This window comes from Tympanuchus pallidicinctus, unplaced genomic scaffold, assembly GCF_026119805.1.
Source record: "Tympanuchus pallidicinctus isolate F22 unplaced genomic scaffold, pur_lepc_1.0 scaffold3, whole genome shotgun sequence".
Taxonomy (NCBI): domain Eukaryota; kingdom Metazoa; phylum Chordata; class Aves; order Galliformes; family Phasianidae; genus Tympanuchus; species Tympanuchus pallidicinctus.
Genome location: NW_026294747.1, coordinates 89571227 through 89587801, shown reverse-complemented (window position 1 = coordinate 89587801; position 16575 = coordinate 89571227). Strand labels below are relative to the sequence as shown.

The window sequence follows — 16575 nt, the reverse complement described above, 5'->3', positions numbered from 1 at the left end:
GTTGATGTATAGAAGTTACAAAACTTTATATTTTATTAAAATATAAAAAATAAGGCAAAAAAAAAAAAAAAAAAAAAACAAGTGGGATCCAACATCACAGAAGTCTGATTCACCTTTTTAGCTGCTATAAAATTAAAACTTGCCTCTGAAAGAAAACCTTTTCCGTACTGTCAAATATATTAGCTCAAATCCTGCGGGCAGCCAGCCGGTTGTGCAACACAAACTAATCAAAGTCCTGGGTAAGGAGGTCACATTTGGGTTAATCGTTAAAGATGTCCACTGACACCCTGTATCATCTGAAAAATAAATCACCAATTAACTGGGTTAAGAAGTTTAGTTCATTCCATGAATTTGATGGTTTTGAAGACATTTTAAGAAAACTTAATAAACTTAGATTTCAAAGTTCATGTAATTACTTTCCCAATCATTTTCCTGTGGCAGTTAATTCCACATTAAGTATCTGCACAAGGAAACACTTGGGTCCCTTGTGCAACTTGCCTCCTTCATGAGTCTGACGATGCCATCTGGAATTGTCAGCATTAGATAATTCTACTCGAAAATATTTGCATCTATCTAGCCAGACCCCATTAATGACCACATTAAAGAAAAGTGAATATTGAGTCAATACTTGGAAAAATAGACAACTGTGCAGCATATTACTGGCTGCCAAGAAGATGGATGTTTCAGAGCACTGTCTACAAAAACTACTACATTCTTGCGCTACGCTGCAGTATTACTACTTTTTATTTCATTGGACACAGATCAGAAAAATTCTGTGATCCCAACAATGGATGAACAGATTTGCTTTGAGCAGTTTTCGTGGGCGTCAGTGGAGTATCTGTTCATCCATCCAAAGTGTGGGACCACTCAGCACCAAACAGGACCGGCCACAAAGAAAGGGGCAAGATGTATCTTGGATACTGATACAATGCTATACACGCCCTAGCAATACTGCTTTCGTGTAAGAATAAGTACAACAAGCTAGTTGAATGTTTTGAGTTTGCTTCTTGATAAACTGTATTATGAAAACAACATTCATACTATTGCTTGCTCGCTGTTCTTCCTACATACACACACATACACACACACACACACACACACTAAATACAAGACAACTCGTGTAAGTCATTGTGACACTGAGAAAAGCAACTTCACTAATGCAACCATGAATTACTATGAGGGGTACTGCATTTAAGTCAGTATGTGTCTGTTTCCAAAATCCTGTTCAAACTGTGAGCTCATAGAGACAAATATACACCTGGCAGCTTTTTTTTTTTTAGGCTTCTTTAGCAATCCTTAAATTTGTTTTTGACTTCATATACCCTTACAAGAAAAAGAGAAGATGCTTTACATACACAAGGACACCTCCATTACTCTTCATAGTGCCAAGTAGCACCACCAAGGTTTCTATTGCTACAGATCAAACAGACAAGGAATAAAAAGCACAAAGAGATATAAAACCTACCTCCACATTACAAACTCGCAGATGGCACTTCTCTTACTCACTTTTAATTTAAGACTGGGGTCTTCATGATTAAAGATTTAAAACAGGCCTGTTTTGTTACATTTCAGTATCTTTCTCCACTCACCTCCAGTCTGAAAGTTTCCAAAACATTAGACAGTAAGAGGATCTGGTGATTCAGCTGCAAGTGTAGTAGACGTTGCCACTAAACCTCGTACTAGACCTCAGAGACTTACAATTTTCCTGAAACACCTGAGGCACATTAAGAATGACAGCACTGTTTAAAAAAAACAACACACAGGAGTCTTTGTAAGTACAATTAAAAATTTATTTTTCTCTTTCTGCAAGAAGTACAACTTTACACACAATTTGACAGGAAAAAAAATGTTATCTATCTGCTATGGTTCTAACTACATTTTCCATCATACAAATCCAGAGTAACAGCAGGGGAAAAAAAGAAAAAGGACACGGAACTTTGGATGGTATATCATCCAGCACCTCCATTTTTACTGCATGTTTTTCCTTAATTAAAATTAGACCATTACTAAAAAAAAAAAAAAAAAAAAAAAAAGACCCATCACATTAAAAGATAAATAACTAGCACATTTTTGGCAAAAGTCCCTGAACATACCCTTCCCCTCCCTGCAAAACATTCACCATTCACTACATTTTAAAAAAGCAGGCTCAGTGGCACTTGAATATGACTTCAGTAACATTTGGAATACAGCGCATCCACACTGCAATTCGCTTTGCTATAAGGCTAACTTAGACATAAGGCAAACATTACCTTAGCTCTGAAATATTCCATGGTAAGACACCTTTAGTACATATCTCTATTAAAGGCAGAGATGCCTCGTCTCCCTTCGCTGCTCTCCCTCCTGATAAGGAAGCATTTCAGGGAGCTGGTGTGCTATTCTCATCACAAATCACAAGTTACTCATGAGTTAAAAAGAAACAGCAGTGAATAAAAATAAACAGTATTCACATATCTAAAACTTATTTCCATCACTTAAATAGTTTCATCTGCAGTTAAAAAATACATACACTTAAATATCTTAGTAAGAAATCACAGGTTATGTTTGCTTCTCGTAATCTAACTGCCTTAATTGTGACACACGGATACACCTGGACAGTGTAACTACCTGGGATGTTTTCCTATTGTAACTAATTTTCTTAAATATACAGTAAATTCTCTCTAACTATTCTGATAGTGCAAATAAAGACATTCTTTGGGTCACAATTCTAAAACGCTATCCCCCCCAAAGCGCTATCCTCAATTCAATATTTTAGCAAATGAGTAACAAAATACTGTTAAGTGTACACGCTTTCTAACACCTGTTTAACGATGTTCTCCTCAGTTACCTGTTTAATGCAGATCACAAAAATGAATAAGCTACAACGCTGCTCACCTACCCAAAAGATATGCTATATTTATACTTAATTAAATACATTTATAAACCTACCTCTAAGTACCTCATTGCTGTCCATTTATTGTTATTATCCAAGGGCATACTACATCAAATCATGATATCAAAATATTTTTAAAGACAACAAGGATCGCTTTAGAAGCACTGCTCAAAGGCAATGAAATAGTGCTTTAAGAACCTTATGCACATAAGTTAGGCCTATATATATACACACATATCCAGGCATTCTTCAACAGAACAGCGTATGCTTTATTTAGAGTCAGCTACTGCTTTGCCCCAGCCAGAGATAAAGCTTGTCTTAATTATGACCTATCATACATGTAGCAACACAACACAGCCTGCTTTGCTATCTAATGTTGCCAGCTGCTTTTGCACGTTTAACTGAATTTACTGATACTTGGTTGCTAGTTCCATTAGTGGTATTTGTTGCTGAACCATTCACAATGATGTAATCCACTTTGTTTTCCAATTTCACAAGACGCTGTAAGATGTCATCCAGAAGAACAGCAATTGTCCTCTTAAGATCAGCTGAAAGGCAATGAAACAAACTCCTGTTATTTATTGCGTGCAGAAAATAACTGCTATTTCAAAATGTTCAGATCTTAGTTTGTTATCCTGTGTAATATTCTATTTCAAAAAGACTGAGGGGTGGGAGAATTACAAGTTTTTGTGTTTGTTTGTTTTAAATACAATTTCTTTGTTACTTTAGGAATATACCCTCATAATACTAAGATGTAAAGCAAGCCAGCTAAATATTAAGAATCTAAGAACAAAACTTCAAGATCTAACAGAAGGGTGGTGATTCTTCAAAGGCAGTATTTCAAATTTCACCCAGATAATATCCACGTGTCACCATTCAGCTTTGGACAGTGATAGAATATTTTTAAATACCTTCCAATATAAAAGAGTAGTTATTAAACACTTTCCTCCAAGTGACAGAAAATCTGCTGTTAAAATATATCATATACAACTACATAAGCTACAAAGCACATCGCACCACTATCTGCTCTCAAATCTGGGACAAAGATGACATTTAAACTTACCTGGTACTAAAACCAAAATAATCAGTACAGAGAGATATTTTCTCTTAAAGAGCAAACAACATATATTGCTTCAAGAAGCACAACCTCATGGATTCCACTTAAAAAGTTATCTGAACAATTATGATGCTTTTTTTCCCCCCTCTTACCATATCCTGCTACAGAGGCTCCGCTGCCACCATTCATTAAGTTCTTATTTTCTTCTGCCAGTGCTTTGACATATCTTTTACTTAGGTCTAATATCTGACCACGCAGCTCAGCACTGCTTTGACGTCTTGGATACTGGAAAGTGTAGCGTAGCAACATCAAACCCCAAATGATTCCAAAAACCAGCAAAAACATGCTTAGTTTCTGGGACATGTTTTTTCTTGAAAATGTTAGAAACATTTCTGATGAAAGCCACAAGTGTCTTACTTTCAAGAAGAATAACTGAACCTAGGTTAGTCAAGTTATATTACATATTAAATGAAATCAGAATTTCTACAAAGTTAGAAGTCTTCTGGCTGGATCATCTTGAATACATCTTCTTAGTTTAGCTGGTCTTGATTCCTGAAATTTGTAAAACATTACTTAGTTACTCAAAATTGCTGTAGTTGTTGAGATCAATGACAAACAATTTTCCAAATGCAATATTACAGCAGAACATAGAACAGAGCTGCAGATTTGTATCTGCTCGGAGGTACGGTCATCCTTCTGTCTCGTCTGCTGTTATAGGGCTTCCTCTTTTTCTATTTTTGTTCTTCAAAACTTCTGTGCTTTTACAAGTTACCTTAAATATTTTAAATACTGTACTTTGAACTAGTAAGCCCAAATGCAACATCTAGAATTGACTTCTGAAATTATTCACTTGATCTTTATTATTCATGTAGAAGCACTGGGCAATATAAAGAGATAAAACAAGGCTTCTTGGCTTGTTAGTTCCAAGTTGGTTGCCATCTGCTTTTGTACAGTACTGTTGTGTTCCAGTTTTGGGGTTTTTTTTGCCCTTTTTGGTGCCTTGCTCATAAATAAAACCAAAACAGAGATGCACACTGGACACGCTTCTAGCTGCTTGCTACCACTATTTTAAAAAAAAAAAAGAAAACTTACCATAGCAGTCACTTCTGACAACTTGATATATTAAGGATTCAGGAGAACAAGCAGTAGGAAAACTTCAGCAGCTAAACAGCAAATAGCCAGACAGTTTGAAGTAAAACGAGCCAGACATCTTTTAGAAGCCCTGTATTGGAAGAAGAAAAAAAATCAATCAAACAAGACAAAGTGCAGCACTAAAAGACCTTAATTTTCCCATATAGTAGTTGAAATTGATCTCTTTGAGCCAAAATGAAATACATTTTCAGTTTTAAAGCCACTGTTAGAGGAAATCACACAATCCAAATCCACTTTATTACATTTGAATGCCCCCAAATTGATTTGAACACAGTAGTTTAAAAAAAGACAAACAAAACTTAAGAACCTCACTGAAATAACTCATTCTTCTTATGCTATGGCGGACACACGCTACAGATTGATCACATTTGCATACCCACAATTTGTGTTCTTACTCATTTTTCCTCTTCAAATAACCCAGTCATCATTTCTCATCTCCCAGCTAACTCAAACTTCCTCTCAAAAAAGCATCAATAATTGAAATTCCCATCATTTAAGTCTGCAAAAAGCAACTGATTCTACATAACTGCATTTTCACGTTACTCTCCATTCCCTCCCACACGTAGTGTGGGAGACACAAGTAGTTTTCTGACCGTAGATACATGTTCTTCACCAAACCTCCTTTACTGATAGTTCAGTCTTTGTTTTGAATAGACAACGTTAGCTCAGAATATTGAGACTGCAGTCCTCATCCTGCTGAGCACTCACCTAGACTGAACTCAGTCTCCACGGTATGTTCATCACCTCTGCTCAGTACTGCAACTGGCCTAACACCAACAAACCACAGCCGACAGCAAATTGAAGTGTTACCATCAGCAGTGCTCTGAGTTGTGCTGATTGCTTCTAAACCTTCATTCTTAGCTAATATATCAACATTACTCTGAAAACTCTAAACCCCAACCAGGGGCAATATGAGGACTTGGAGAACAAAGTTGCTGAGAAGTCACAAGGCATTGCACGAGGATAAACTGTCAGTACACAAAATCTTACTTTTGATGTAGATGTACTGAAATAAGAGGCAAACAGAACCCTGCAAATCAGGAATAGGTTACTGCACCTACGCTGCTAGGCAGATACATAATCCCAGGATAGCATCCAACACAATGAAAAACATTTACACAGGATGCACCACAGTAGTGCACTCATGTGATGACTCAAAACAAACAATACCTCCCTCAAAGAGAAAGACCAGAAGTTCCACTCCCCCTTCTTGAAAGTCTGCAGTGTGCATACCTGATTTTTTTTTTGTTCTGTTTGAAATAATTCTTGCAGAATTTTCATGAAGTTCCGCTCCCACGGATCCCCACTCAAATCTCATCCTGAACCACTTTACTAGACAGTATCACTAGAGAGCTTTGGAGTAGCAGTAACACTGCTATCACACTGTAAGTAACACCACAAGCCAAGATAAGAACCCTGGCCAAGATGAACAGATTGAATAAACTCTTGCCAAAGAGCAGTGGGAACTACAGAGTGGGCCTCCGTCACATGTATTTGATTCACAATGCACACACTGACCACTGAAACTAGCAGCCTCAACCTGCTGGGCAAATGGCGTAACATCACACAAGTAACCCAGAGAAAGAAACAGGGAGTAAGGTTTACCAGAATGAATGCATTTGCAGCTGTCACTTTACCTATGTTATAAAGGCATTTTTAAGAGGCCTTTCACCCTCATATGAATTCCAGTGTTATTTCAGAGCTCTGGAGATGTGGCCTCTTACTCCTTTGAGAAATAGGTGCTTCCAGTGACCTGTAACATACAGCAAAAACCTTCCAAGATCAACACAGAGCAGAATGAAAAAAGGCAAGCAAGCCAATCACTCAAGTGATCTGCAGGTAGGAAAAAAAAAAAAGGCTTCTGAGCAGCAGCAGCAAACATTAGGAAGAAAATAGCACAATAAATAAAAAGGACTGGAAAAACCTTGAATCTCTTGTTGACCTGAAAGGTTGGTACATCTGGAGCATGAGCATTATAGTTTAAAACAATTGTACTCAGAATGGATTCTTTTCAATAATACAGAGGTAACATCTAATGAAATAACAGCACACTTGTACAAAACAACTAACATCGTTCCCTGTGATTTTTTCCCCTCATTCTCTCAATTCCTCCTTACCTACTACTTCCTGCTGAAAAGGGGAAAAAAAAAAAAGCAGCTAAGACTTCCTTCTTCACAGTGACTCAGCCTGTGTGGGAACCCAGGCTTACTGCTCTCCCAGCCTCAGCTGAAGTGATTTTATGGCAAAGGAGGTCATTGCAGAAAACAACAGGAAAAAAGAACAGAATTACACACTGTTGGAGCTCCTGCCATCCCTTACTGAAGACAAAGTGAAGCTGACCGTGAAGACAGAAGTACGGACGAGACAAATCTTGAAATTCCGTGGAGGAAGAGGACAAAACGAAACAAAAAAGCAACTACACAGGCAAAATGGCAAGTCCAGGAACCATGCAGAAGTGAGCATCCTCCAGATAATCAACAGGCAGGCAAAGATGAGTGTTTCAAGAGGCAATTTTTCTAAGATCACTGAAGCCAAAGTGAATATTTGAATTATTTTCCAAATGATTATCCCAAGGCAGAGGCAACAGGAGAGCTTGAAACTACAGCGAATTTCAGAACAGAGGCTTGGTTTCACTTTTACATCACAGAGTTCGGGTTTGCTCACTGTCGCCACCACAGTTTAAGAAATCTATTGTCAAAGCCTGTCAGTGTCGATTTAACATCATCCAGTGATGATACAACAGTGACATATCTCACAATGAAAACAGTGAACTAAGGACTTCGTCCTCTCCAAAATAAATCACACCTCTATCCTCTCAATTGTGTGCTGGCTCTGAAGTCACCACATCAATTGTATCATGAGTGTGTGAAACGAAAGAAATAGGGACCAAAGAAAACGCCAGGTGAAATCCATTGTATGCTCTGTAATAAAGCAAAGCTCTACTCTCTGATGCTACTTAAACAATAGCATTAGACTTCAATCTTAATACTGACTGCTCCATGGAAACCAAGCCATACTTAAAACCATGATAGCTGAATCGTGCTGCAGTTTTCCTTACATTCTGCGTTATTTATTCCTAGCAAAACGCAGAGATGACAACCAAGTCCTCACAAGAAACGCAACAATTTGCAAGACAAAGGCACACCTCATACATCCTCTTAAACAACAAAAGAGTATTGTGAAAACAAGGCACACTCAACTTCTTAACAGGTTACAATTCACCTTGCAGCACCGCCAGTTCTGCTAGTCAGTCAGCTCATGAAAGACCTGTACATATTCACCATCACTGCTCTCGTCTGTCCAAGGGATCTCCCTTCACCAAACTGCAAAAAGCAGTTACCGACATCAGCACAGCAAGTTGCAACTGCAGCAGAGATGGTCCGTAGCGCCTGGCTTGGAAAGAACGACAGGACAGAGGAAGCTGAGCACAAGGGCACAAGAAAGGAGCGGGCAACCGGCAGGTGCTTCTGGTGAGCAGCTTTAGCAAAAAAGATAAACAGTGTAAATACGGGGGAGAGGGAGGGGCTGGAACAGAAGCCTCCAAATCACATTACTTTGCAGGATGAAGCCAGGAAAAATGCCCTCAAAAAAAGTATTATTAACATAGCCTGATTCAATCACCTTTGGTTACCTAATTTGAAAGACAGAACGCCAAGTGTTGAAGCAGTAATTTCTAAGCAATTCCCCAGAGATTTATCTATTTAGGTCTCAAACTAATATATGAAGGAAGTAACCTTGATAAATAGCAATTTTACTCAATCTATTACATACTGTGATAATACTTCTCTGTGTCTGACTGACAAATTATGCTCAACAACATGACACGGTGAGTTCCAAAGCAAGCCTGGCTTTGTAATTATCATTAACTGTATAAACAAAAAGTGATTTATCAAGACATAAAAAAGAAACACCAAATAGAACCAACAAGACTGCATCCAACTACAGGCAGATGAAGGGGAAAAGTGCTGCAAAAGAACAGAGAGCAGACAAAAACTAGAACAGTACCAATAAAAGCTGAGATTAATGGTTACTATGAAGTAATTGTACAGTACTGTACTACAGTCTCAGTGGAAGTGTAACAACTTTCTGAAAACATCAGGGATTTTAAACCAGCAGACTAAAATTATTTACTAGTCCGTACTAGAAATTTCTGTTAGATTTATGGCAGCAAACATTTCTCAGTACAGTGGGGATATATTAACAAACAACAAGCTGCAAACAGAATTCATGATGCTCTCATTGAAACAGTCAACGTACCTTTCTGGAAAACCAAATCACAGAGCCTAACAGAACTCCTGGAAAAGCTTCCAACGTTCCATCAACAATATCCTATTAGTTCTTTTTTACACATGTATTTAGAACCCATCCCTCATTATCTCTACAAACTCCAAAACCTTTTTTCTGACTTCCCAACAGAAAATCTCCAAAATCATAGTGAGTTAACCTACAGACATCACACTGAGAACAGTGTCTTTGGTATCTGGAGACCTATCAGATCAGTCACTGTGCAGCTTAAAGAAGAGAATGGCTGACACAAAAAAGCACAGAAGTTCAGTTGAATGTACATAGCGACCAACTAATCTTTGAAGATGAGGACGAAGAAATAAGCACAGAAGCACAGGAGCCACACACCAAGTCTTTTCCAGAACAGGAAAATCAGAACTGATTTCTGATATTCTGTTTCTTTGTGTTTTTATCTGGCCATCGGCTTGGCAGCAGGACAGAAGTCTGCACAGGGTGCCGTTGACAAATTGATGCTCAGAGAAATTATGTACATCCTGTTATAACAGGACTGCGACTCCTGGTGAGAACCAGGAGAAAATAATTATATATATATATTTATATATATATATACGTATATATATTTCTCCATCTGAGAAACTATGAAAGAAAAGAGCTGCACAGCTCCATAAAAGACCTGGATGTTTTACTAGGTAGCAAAAAATTACCAGCAAAGTGTGCCCCAAGACAAATGAAACCACATTCAGCTGGTTTTTGACAAGACTAACCCTCAGCACATTAAGTATTCCTTTTACTGCCAGTGTAAAATCTGGTCAACGAAGAAATGCCACTACCGAGGGGGGGAAAGAAAAAAGATATCCTATTGCCAAAAGCCTCAGTGATGCCTGGCACAACAAAGTCCTTCAAAATACTACACTTGGATGCTGATATGGCCTGAAGCCCTTTTCAGACTGCAGCACTGATCTGTTGATAGAAAGAATTAATACTAATGTCTGCTAGGCTCAAATACAAAGAACAGCACTCAAGAATGGGTAAGAAGGTAAGCAGCAGATTCATCTCCCACACGCCTCTGAGAACAGCACACAAACAACTTATTGCAGGTGGACTTTGAATTGAAAGTAATAAAAAAGTTTAGACTTGAAGATCCACCCATCAGGTTTACAGTGTCTCTGATCGAAGCGATCTGAGCACCCAAATGCTACACGACATTTAGTACTGCAGAATTTGAGAAATCCTGGTGACTTGTTTCAATTTTGAATGTAGCCCAATTTGTACTGTTTTTATTTTGCATTTTCTGCCAATGACTCTTCTTACTCTGCATTAGCCTAAGGAGTCTGCTGAATACCTTTTGGTTCCTATAAAGTATCCTGGCTTGCCTCTCTTTTCCTTCCTCCCCTCCCCTTTGTTTTGCCTACCATTGGCAGCAAATGCTTCAAAAATCAACCAATAGAAATTCTTTGTTCCTTGTCTGCAGGCAGTCAGCCAAGGTTTTGAGAGGGGAAATGACTTGGCAAGTGCTATGAAGAAAGTCAAAGCAAGCAAACATCAATGGGGACAGTATATTATATTCTACTTGCTGCCCACTAGGTCCATCTGGGCCACAAAGCATTCCTACAACTTCTTAGCAGCTTCTTCACTTCATCTGGTACACTTTTGTCCATATGCTCTGCCACTGTCGTTCAGGCCATCATAGTGGGACACCTGCTCACAAGAACCACAGCTACAGCAGAGCATGAGGTACCGCCCCACCTTCTTCTGCTAGTTTTGCCACTATATTTTCAGTGCAGTTGAATACCAGGCTATAAAAGACACTTCCTTGACAACTTCCTCTGTGAAATTTCACAGCTATGTTTGCACCACGTACCCAAAACTTCCTTCTGAAATGTTAACATTTGGCTAATTTTAGCTAGTTATACCAGGACCACAATTTCAAGACCATCAACGTGGGCAATTGAGAGAGATTTTCACTAAATGTTTTAAAAATAACTGGGAGGGAGGGAGGGGGATTAAAGCCAACTAGTAAAGTGACTGCTACAAAGGCAGAAAGTTTGCCTCTGTAGAACTGGTCATATACGTACACACCCACATGCATATACACAGCACCCATAGAAACACTACTCCTGTAATAAGTAGCAAAAGAGCATACTGGAGAGAGAGGAAGAACGTAACATGTGTGGTTTTATTTCAGGAAACCCTCAGAATTCAAACTAAGTATGGATATGCACAAGACTCGTTCATCCAGAATACTACTGAGTGGTCACACTACAGCATGGAGCAGGCCTCAGGCTCACGCTCCCTCTCCCAGGAAGCTGACCCAGCTGAAGATTTCCCTAAAATGAAAGTGGAGGAAATGTTAAAGACAGACAATTTCGCTCCTTCTTCATGTTCCATTATGGCTAGATTAGTCTGTCATTTTACCTTAACATCATATGCATTATGACAGACAATCTTTAACCATAAAAGTAGGGAAAGCAGAAGAATTCATTCTTCAAAAGAAGAAGATACCCAGAAACTTATCCAGGCAGTTCATCTTGAGGTAGCCTCATTTCTTGGTTGCTACTGCAGAGATAAAATTTACCCCAGTGAAACTGAAGTCCTCTCAAGTCCAGCACTAGCACACACCCTCTTTTAAATAAACAACGTACCTACTTAGTTCAAAATTAACCTTTTAAATGGCACAGGCAAGCGGTAAAATAATTCTTGTAAATCTGATAATCATACAAGAAAAGTTAAGAGACTGTTACTAACGCTTGGTTCGGGAAACCCAGTCCACTCGACGGTGCAAGATTTCAGTCACAGCTGAAAGGGCTTTTCAAATAACAAATACCTTATAAAGAACATTTCAGCAGTAAATTTCCACCAGGACAAAACACATTCATCCGAATGACTGAGATCCGCAACAGATTTTTGACAGCTACTGTAAACAACTTAACATGTATTTTTGATGCTTACTTGTCTGTAGATATGGAGTGTACACAGCTGACAATTTAAGCTGACAGCACGCAGTTATCCTACTCACAGTGTGGGCAAGATGCAAAAACCAGTGCTTGTAGCTATTCTCAAAAAAAGGTATGAGTGCTCATGAACTCCAGGGGAAATATTTTACTTTTAGCAGTTAAACAACATTCAACCTCCAAGCTAAACAGCATGGGATTACCTAATACCAATGCCTCCCTCAGGAAGCGAGAAGTCATGAGGGGGTTTAAAACAAAGCAGTAACAAGAAACGAAAAGAACTCCAAATAGCTACATTTTTACCTGAAAAAGCTTTAAGAGAGAGACCTACTTATTGGACAGAATTGATTTCATCACAATTACTTAATTCTTTGCAGCTCCTAGTTAAATCACTGAACATAGTGAAAAGCATAAAATAACATAAACAGGACACAAAAATTTCAGCTTTATACATGGATATCTCCAGCAGTCAAACTAGGAACAAAGGGAGCAATAAATTTGATCTAAAACTGCAATCTCTGCAACACTAGAACAAGATGCTGCTCACAGAGCATTGTTACCACCATCATCCTGTCTCTTCTGCGTGATATCCTCACAAGGATGCAATCGCAATTCATGACACTTGCAGCAGAATAACAACACATCACAATTAGTCAGAACAAATCTCATGCACAATTAGCTTTTATATTCAACGTGCTCATATTCTGAAGGCTTTGTTACAAAATAAAAACCCCAGTTCTGACAAAGCTCAATTTCTAAAGAGAGAAACTGCCCCCCACCCCCATAAGTTACCCACTGAGGGGAATAAAGTCATAAGAAACACAACACGTCTTCTCTCTGCACCGCTCTGCGGCACACAAACCCAGAACTTGCGTTCCCTTCTATCTGTCACTATCTTTTAGAGACATAATACATAAAAGAGAACGTACAGGATGCTAACGTGTTGGATTAGAAAACTGAAAGAAAAAAAAAATTATTGAGTGATTAATGAAACTACAGAAACGAGGGAGACAGATGCTAGCGCATTACAAACGCTTACGGAAATTACTACAGCTAACGATTCCACCTCTGCTCGAACGTGGGCAGCGCTGTCTTTAAGTTCCATCGCAGCGCTGAGCGCGCCCAGCCTCTCCACAAGCCGGGTCACTGGAGCACGAGGCAGAAGTAAATCCTGCAGAGTCACCGCACTCACCGCTGCTGACTGAAAGGCCACTGCATGCGAGGAAGGAAACCACGACGGATTTTTGCGAGTTCAAAGCAAGTTCCAGACCCGCTTTAAGTTACGCCGGATGTTTCACTACCTCACTGGATACTTCCACACTTGAAAAATCGCAAATAACGCACAACCGACGCTGCGGGAAGGAAAGCCGCGCGGACGCCGGCCAGCAGCCGGCGCCTGCAACCAAGAAAATAAAACTACGAAGCAGAACAAAGCGGGCGCCGAGGCGAAGCGGAAGCCCGGGTCCGGCCGCCGGCAAGCAGCGGCCGCCCGCTCACCCCTCCCCGCCCCCGGCCCCACGCCGGCGGTGCGCCCACCTCCCCGCACGGCCCCGACCCTGGGGCGCAGCGCGCGGCCATCCTCACCCTTCTGCACACGTGGGACGCTCCCGCTCCCGGCGCGCACGCTGCGCGTCGTCTCCGCTCCCAACCGCACCCACCTGACAACGCTCCGCTCACCGCTTCCACCGACCCCACCGCACCGCTCGGCGCTCGCCCACAGACCCGCCTACTTCCCCTCCCCACCGGGAGGGCTGCCGCAACGCCCCTGCGGCGCATGCGCAGAACACCGCTTCTTCCCGCCTCCTGGGCGCCCCTCCGCAACCACCATCTTGGCAGCGGGAGGGGCTCGTGCCCGGCAGAAGCGGCGCTCTCGGCCGCGCTGCTCTCCAGGGAGCGCCGTTAGGGCCGGCGGCGAGGCGGTGGACGCAGGGACGTCAGCTGAAGGGCGGGATGCCATCCACAGCGACCTAGACAGTCTGAAGCGATGAGCCTAGGAGAACCGTATGAGGCTAGAAAAGCCAAGTGTAAGGTCTCACACATGGGTCACAGCAACTTCCGTTATCAGCACAAGCTGGGGGATGGAAGGCTAGAGAACAGCCCTACTGAAAAGGACCTGGGGACACTGGTGGGTGGCAGCTGGACATGAGCCAGCAGTGTGCCCTCACAGCCCAGAATGCCAACCGTATCTTGGGCTGCACAAAAAGCAGCACGGCCAGCAAGGTGAGGGAGGTGGTCCTGCCCCTCTGCTCTGTGCTGGTGAGACCTCACCTGGAGTACTGCGTCCAGACGCGGAGTCCTCAGTACAGGAGAGATGTGGACCTGTTGGAGCGTGAACAGAGAAGGTCCACAGAAACGATCCAAGGGTTGGAACACCTCCCCTGTGAGAGCACGCTGAGAGAGCTGAGGCTGTTCAGCTTGGAGAAGAGAAGGATATGGGAAGACCTTAGTGCAGCCTTTCTGTTTCTAAAGGGGGGCTGAAGAAAGAAGGGGACAGACTCTTTAACAGTATCTGTTGTGAAACAACAAGGGGAATTGGTTTCTAAGTAGAAGAGGTCAGACTTAGACTAGATATGTCAAGGTCACAGATTTTTACAATAATGGTAGTGAAGCCCTGGAACAAGTTGCCCAGAGAGGTGGTAGATGCCTCAACTCTTGGGACATTCAAGATAAAAGCTGGATAGGGCTCTGAACAACATGATCTAGCTGTAAGTGTCCCTGTTAATTACAGGGATGTTTGTCTAGATGGCCTTTAAGGGTCCTTTCCTACTCAATTCTGTGATTTGGATGAAGTTAGGGAGCCTTTACAAAAAAGGGAAAGTTATCATTTCTGCCCTCTACTGGTGTAAATGAATTGTGACGGTAGGCACAGAAGCTATCACCATCCATCTGGTTTGGCATGTGGTTAGTTTGCTGTTACATACAGTTCAGTTATTGTAATGGGTTGCAGAAGCTACTCACAGCTTTGGCACTTTGGCACTCTAATGCCATAGTATTCAAACATTCATGTAAGTCAGATGTACGTACAGAGCTGTGCCAGCAAGTTACATCGTGTTCCTACAGTGCTGCACATAAGGAAATTGGTATCAATTTACCAAATGTGAAGGTGTGGGCACCTTCAACTGTCACGTTGCTGTGATCAGAAGTACTTCTAGTTTACTTAATCTCTTCAGGATTCTTTATCTCTAGGTTAGCTCTCATACCTGTTACCAATCAAGTAACTCAATTTTAGTGTATTAGAAAGTTTTACTTGCAGTGTTGTTCTGCATGCATAGCTTCACCTTGTAAAATAAACAGAGATGCAGAAAGCAGTTTTCACCTTGCTGATCACACCATCTTCCCACATGTGCATTTCTTCCCGCATTTCCAGTGCTTGTCTGAATCTACTTGCCAGTTCTGAATTTTTCAGCCTTCTTTTCTGGATGGATTAGACATGGGAAAATTCAGCATTTAAATCTGTTGCTCCAACAGGAAGAAAAGGATATTAATGTGTCAGCGGGGTTGGTGGCCTAGACCTAAGAAAACAAATAGAACTGGGGGTAGGTGGTATCCCAACAGACAGCAAATCAGACATATGCAAATATTTACTTGTATGAGTTTTCTGATGCTGACTAGTCTATAGTGCTTTTATTTCAGTCTTGTAAGAGCTACTTTGGAAAAATGAATTTTTCTTGCTGGTGTGAAAAATATTGGTGTTTACCCAAAGGCCCATTTCAATTTGGAAGATTATACAGTTATTGAGCTAGATGCTGCATTCCCACAGAGAAACCATAAGAAGCTGCATTAAAGGAATTTGTAAAATTTTTGATTATTCAATCTGTCCCATGGAAAAGAGACTTTTGCTAAATTACACAACACAGACAAGAGGCAAAAATTAAGACATGAAATATTTCATAATTTAGCTTTTGAGTGAAGAGACTGATTACATGTTGTACACCACCAATAAATTTGTTGGTAGAATTATTTTCCAAAGGCAAATAATCTCATCAGTTTCTGTAAGCATTTTCTCATTAATAATTCCTCTCCTAACATCAAGAAAAGATCAAAAACAACAGCTGAAATGGACTTCACGTAACAAATGTATCACAGCTATTTACTGCCATTTATTGCTGTACTACTTGCACAGTGATTAATCCTTTATTTTCACAGACACGCAGTGAGCAGCTGTAATATCTTTGCAAATATAAATTATATGAAATTTAGAGCTTGCAAGGGAAAGAAAGGGAAATCTGTCAATAGTGTAAGCACAAGAAGATTTGCTGGTGGGATTGGAGAATTAAGATATGTCTCTGTTATAAATGTAT

The 16575-nt window shown here is 40.6% G+C and overlaps 1 protein-coding gene across 5 annotated transcripts; it reads right to left on the bottom strand.

The window, feature by feature from the left end:
- Positions 1–11: 11 nt before the first annotated feature.
- On the bottom strand, positions 12–14048 carry CCDC126 (coiled-coil domain containing 126). Of its 5 annotated transcripts, none has more exons than XR_008209168.1 (6): positions 13933–14048; positions 5019–5148; positions 4079–4478; positions 2250–3417; positions 1590–1739; positions 12–296 (listed from the first exon to the last, which is right to left on the bottom strand). XR_008209168.1 is itself a non-coding variant. In XM_052693949.1 (4 exons), the coding sequence occupies exons 3-4, from the start codon at positions 4314–4316 to the stop codon at positions 3236–3238; spliced, it is 420 nt and encodes a 139-aa protein (XP_052549909.1). In that variant the 5' UTR covers positions 4317–4478; positions 5019–5148; positions 13933–14048; the 3' UTR covers positions 1769–3235. The 5 variants fall into 5 exon arrangements, 3 of the variants coding, with proteins under 3 accessions (XP_052549909.1, XP_052549910.1, XP_052549911.1); XR_008209169.1 differs by having other exon boundaries at positions 1590–1714; XM_052693949.1 differs by lacking the exons at positions 12–296; positions 1590–1739 and having other exon boundaries at positions 1769–3417.
- Between the last annotated feature and the right edge of the window lie 2527 nt (positions 14049–16575).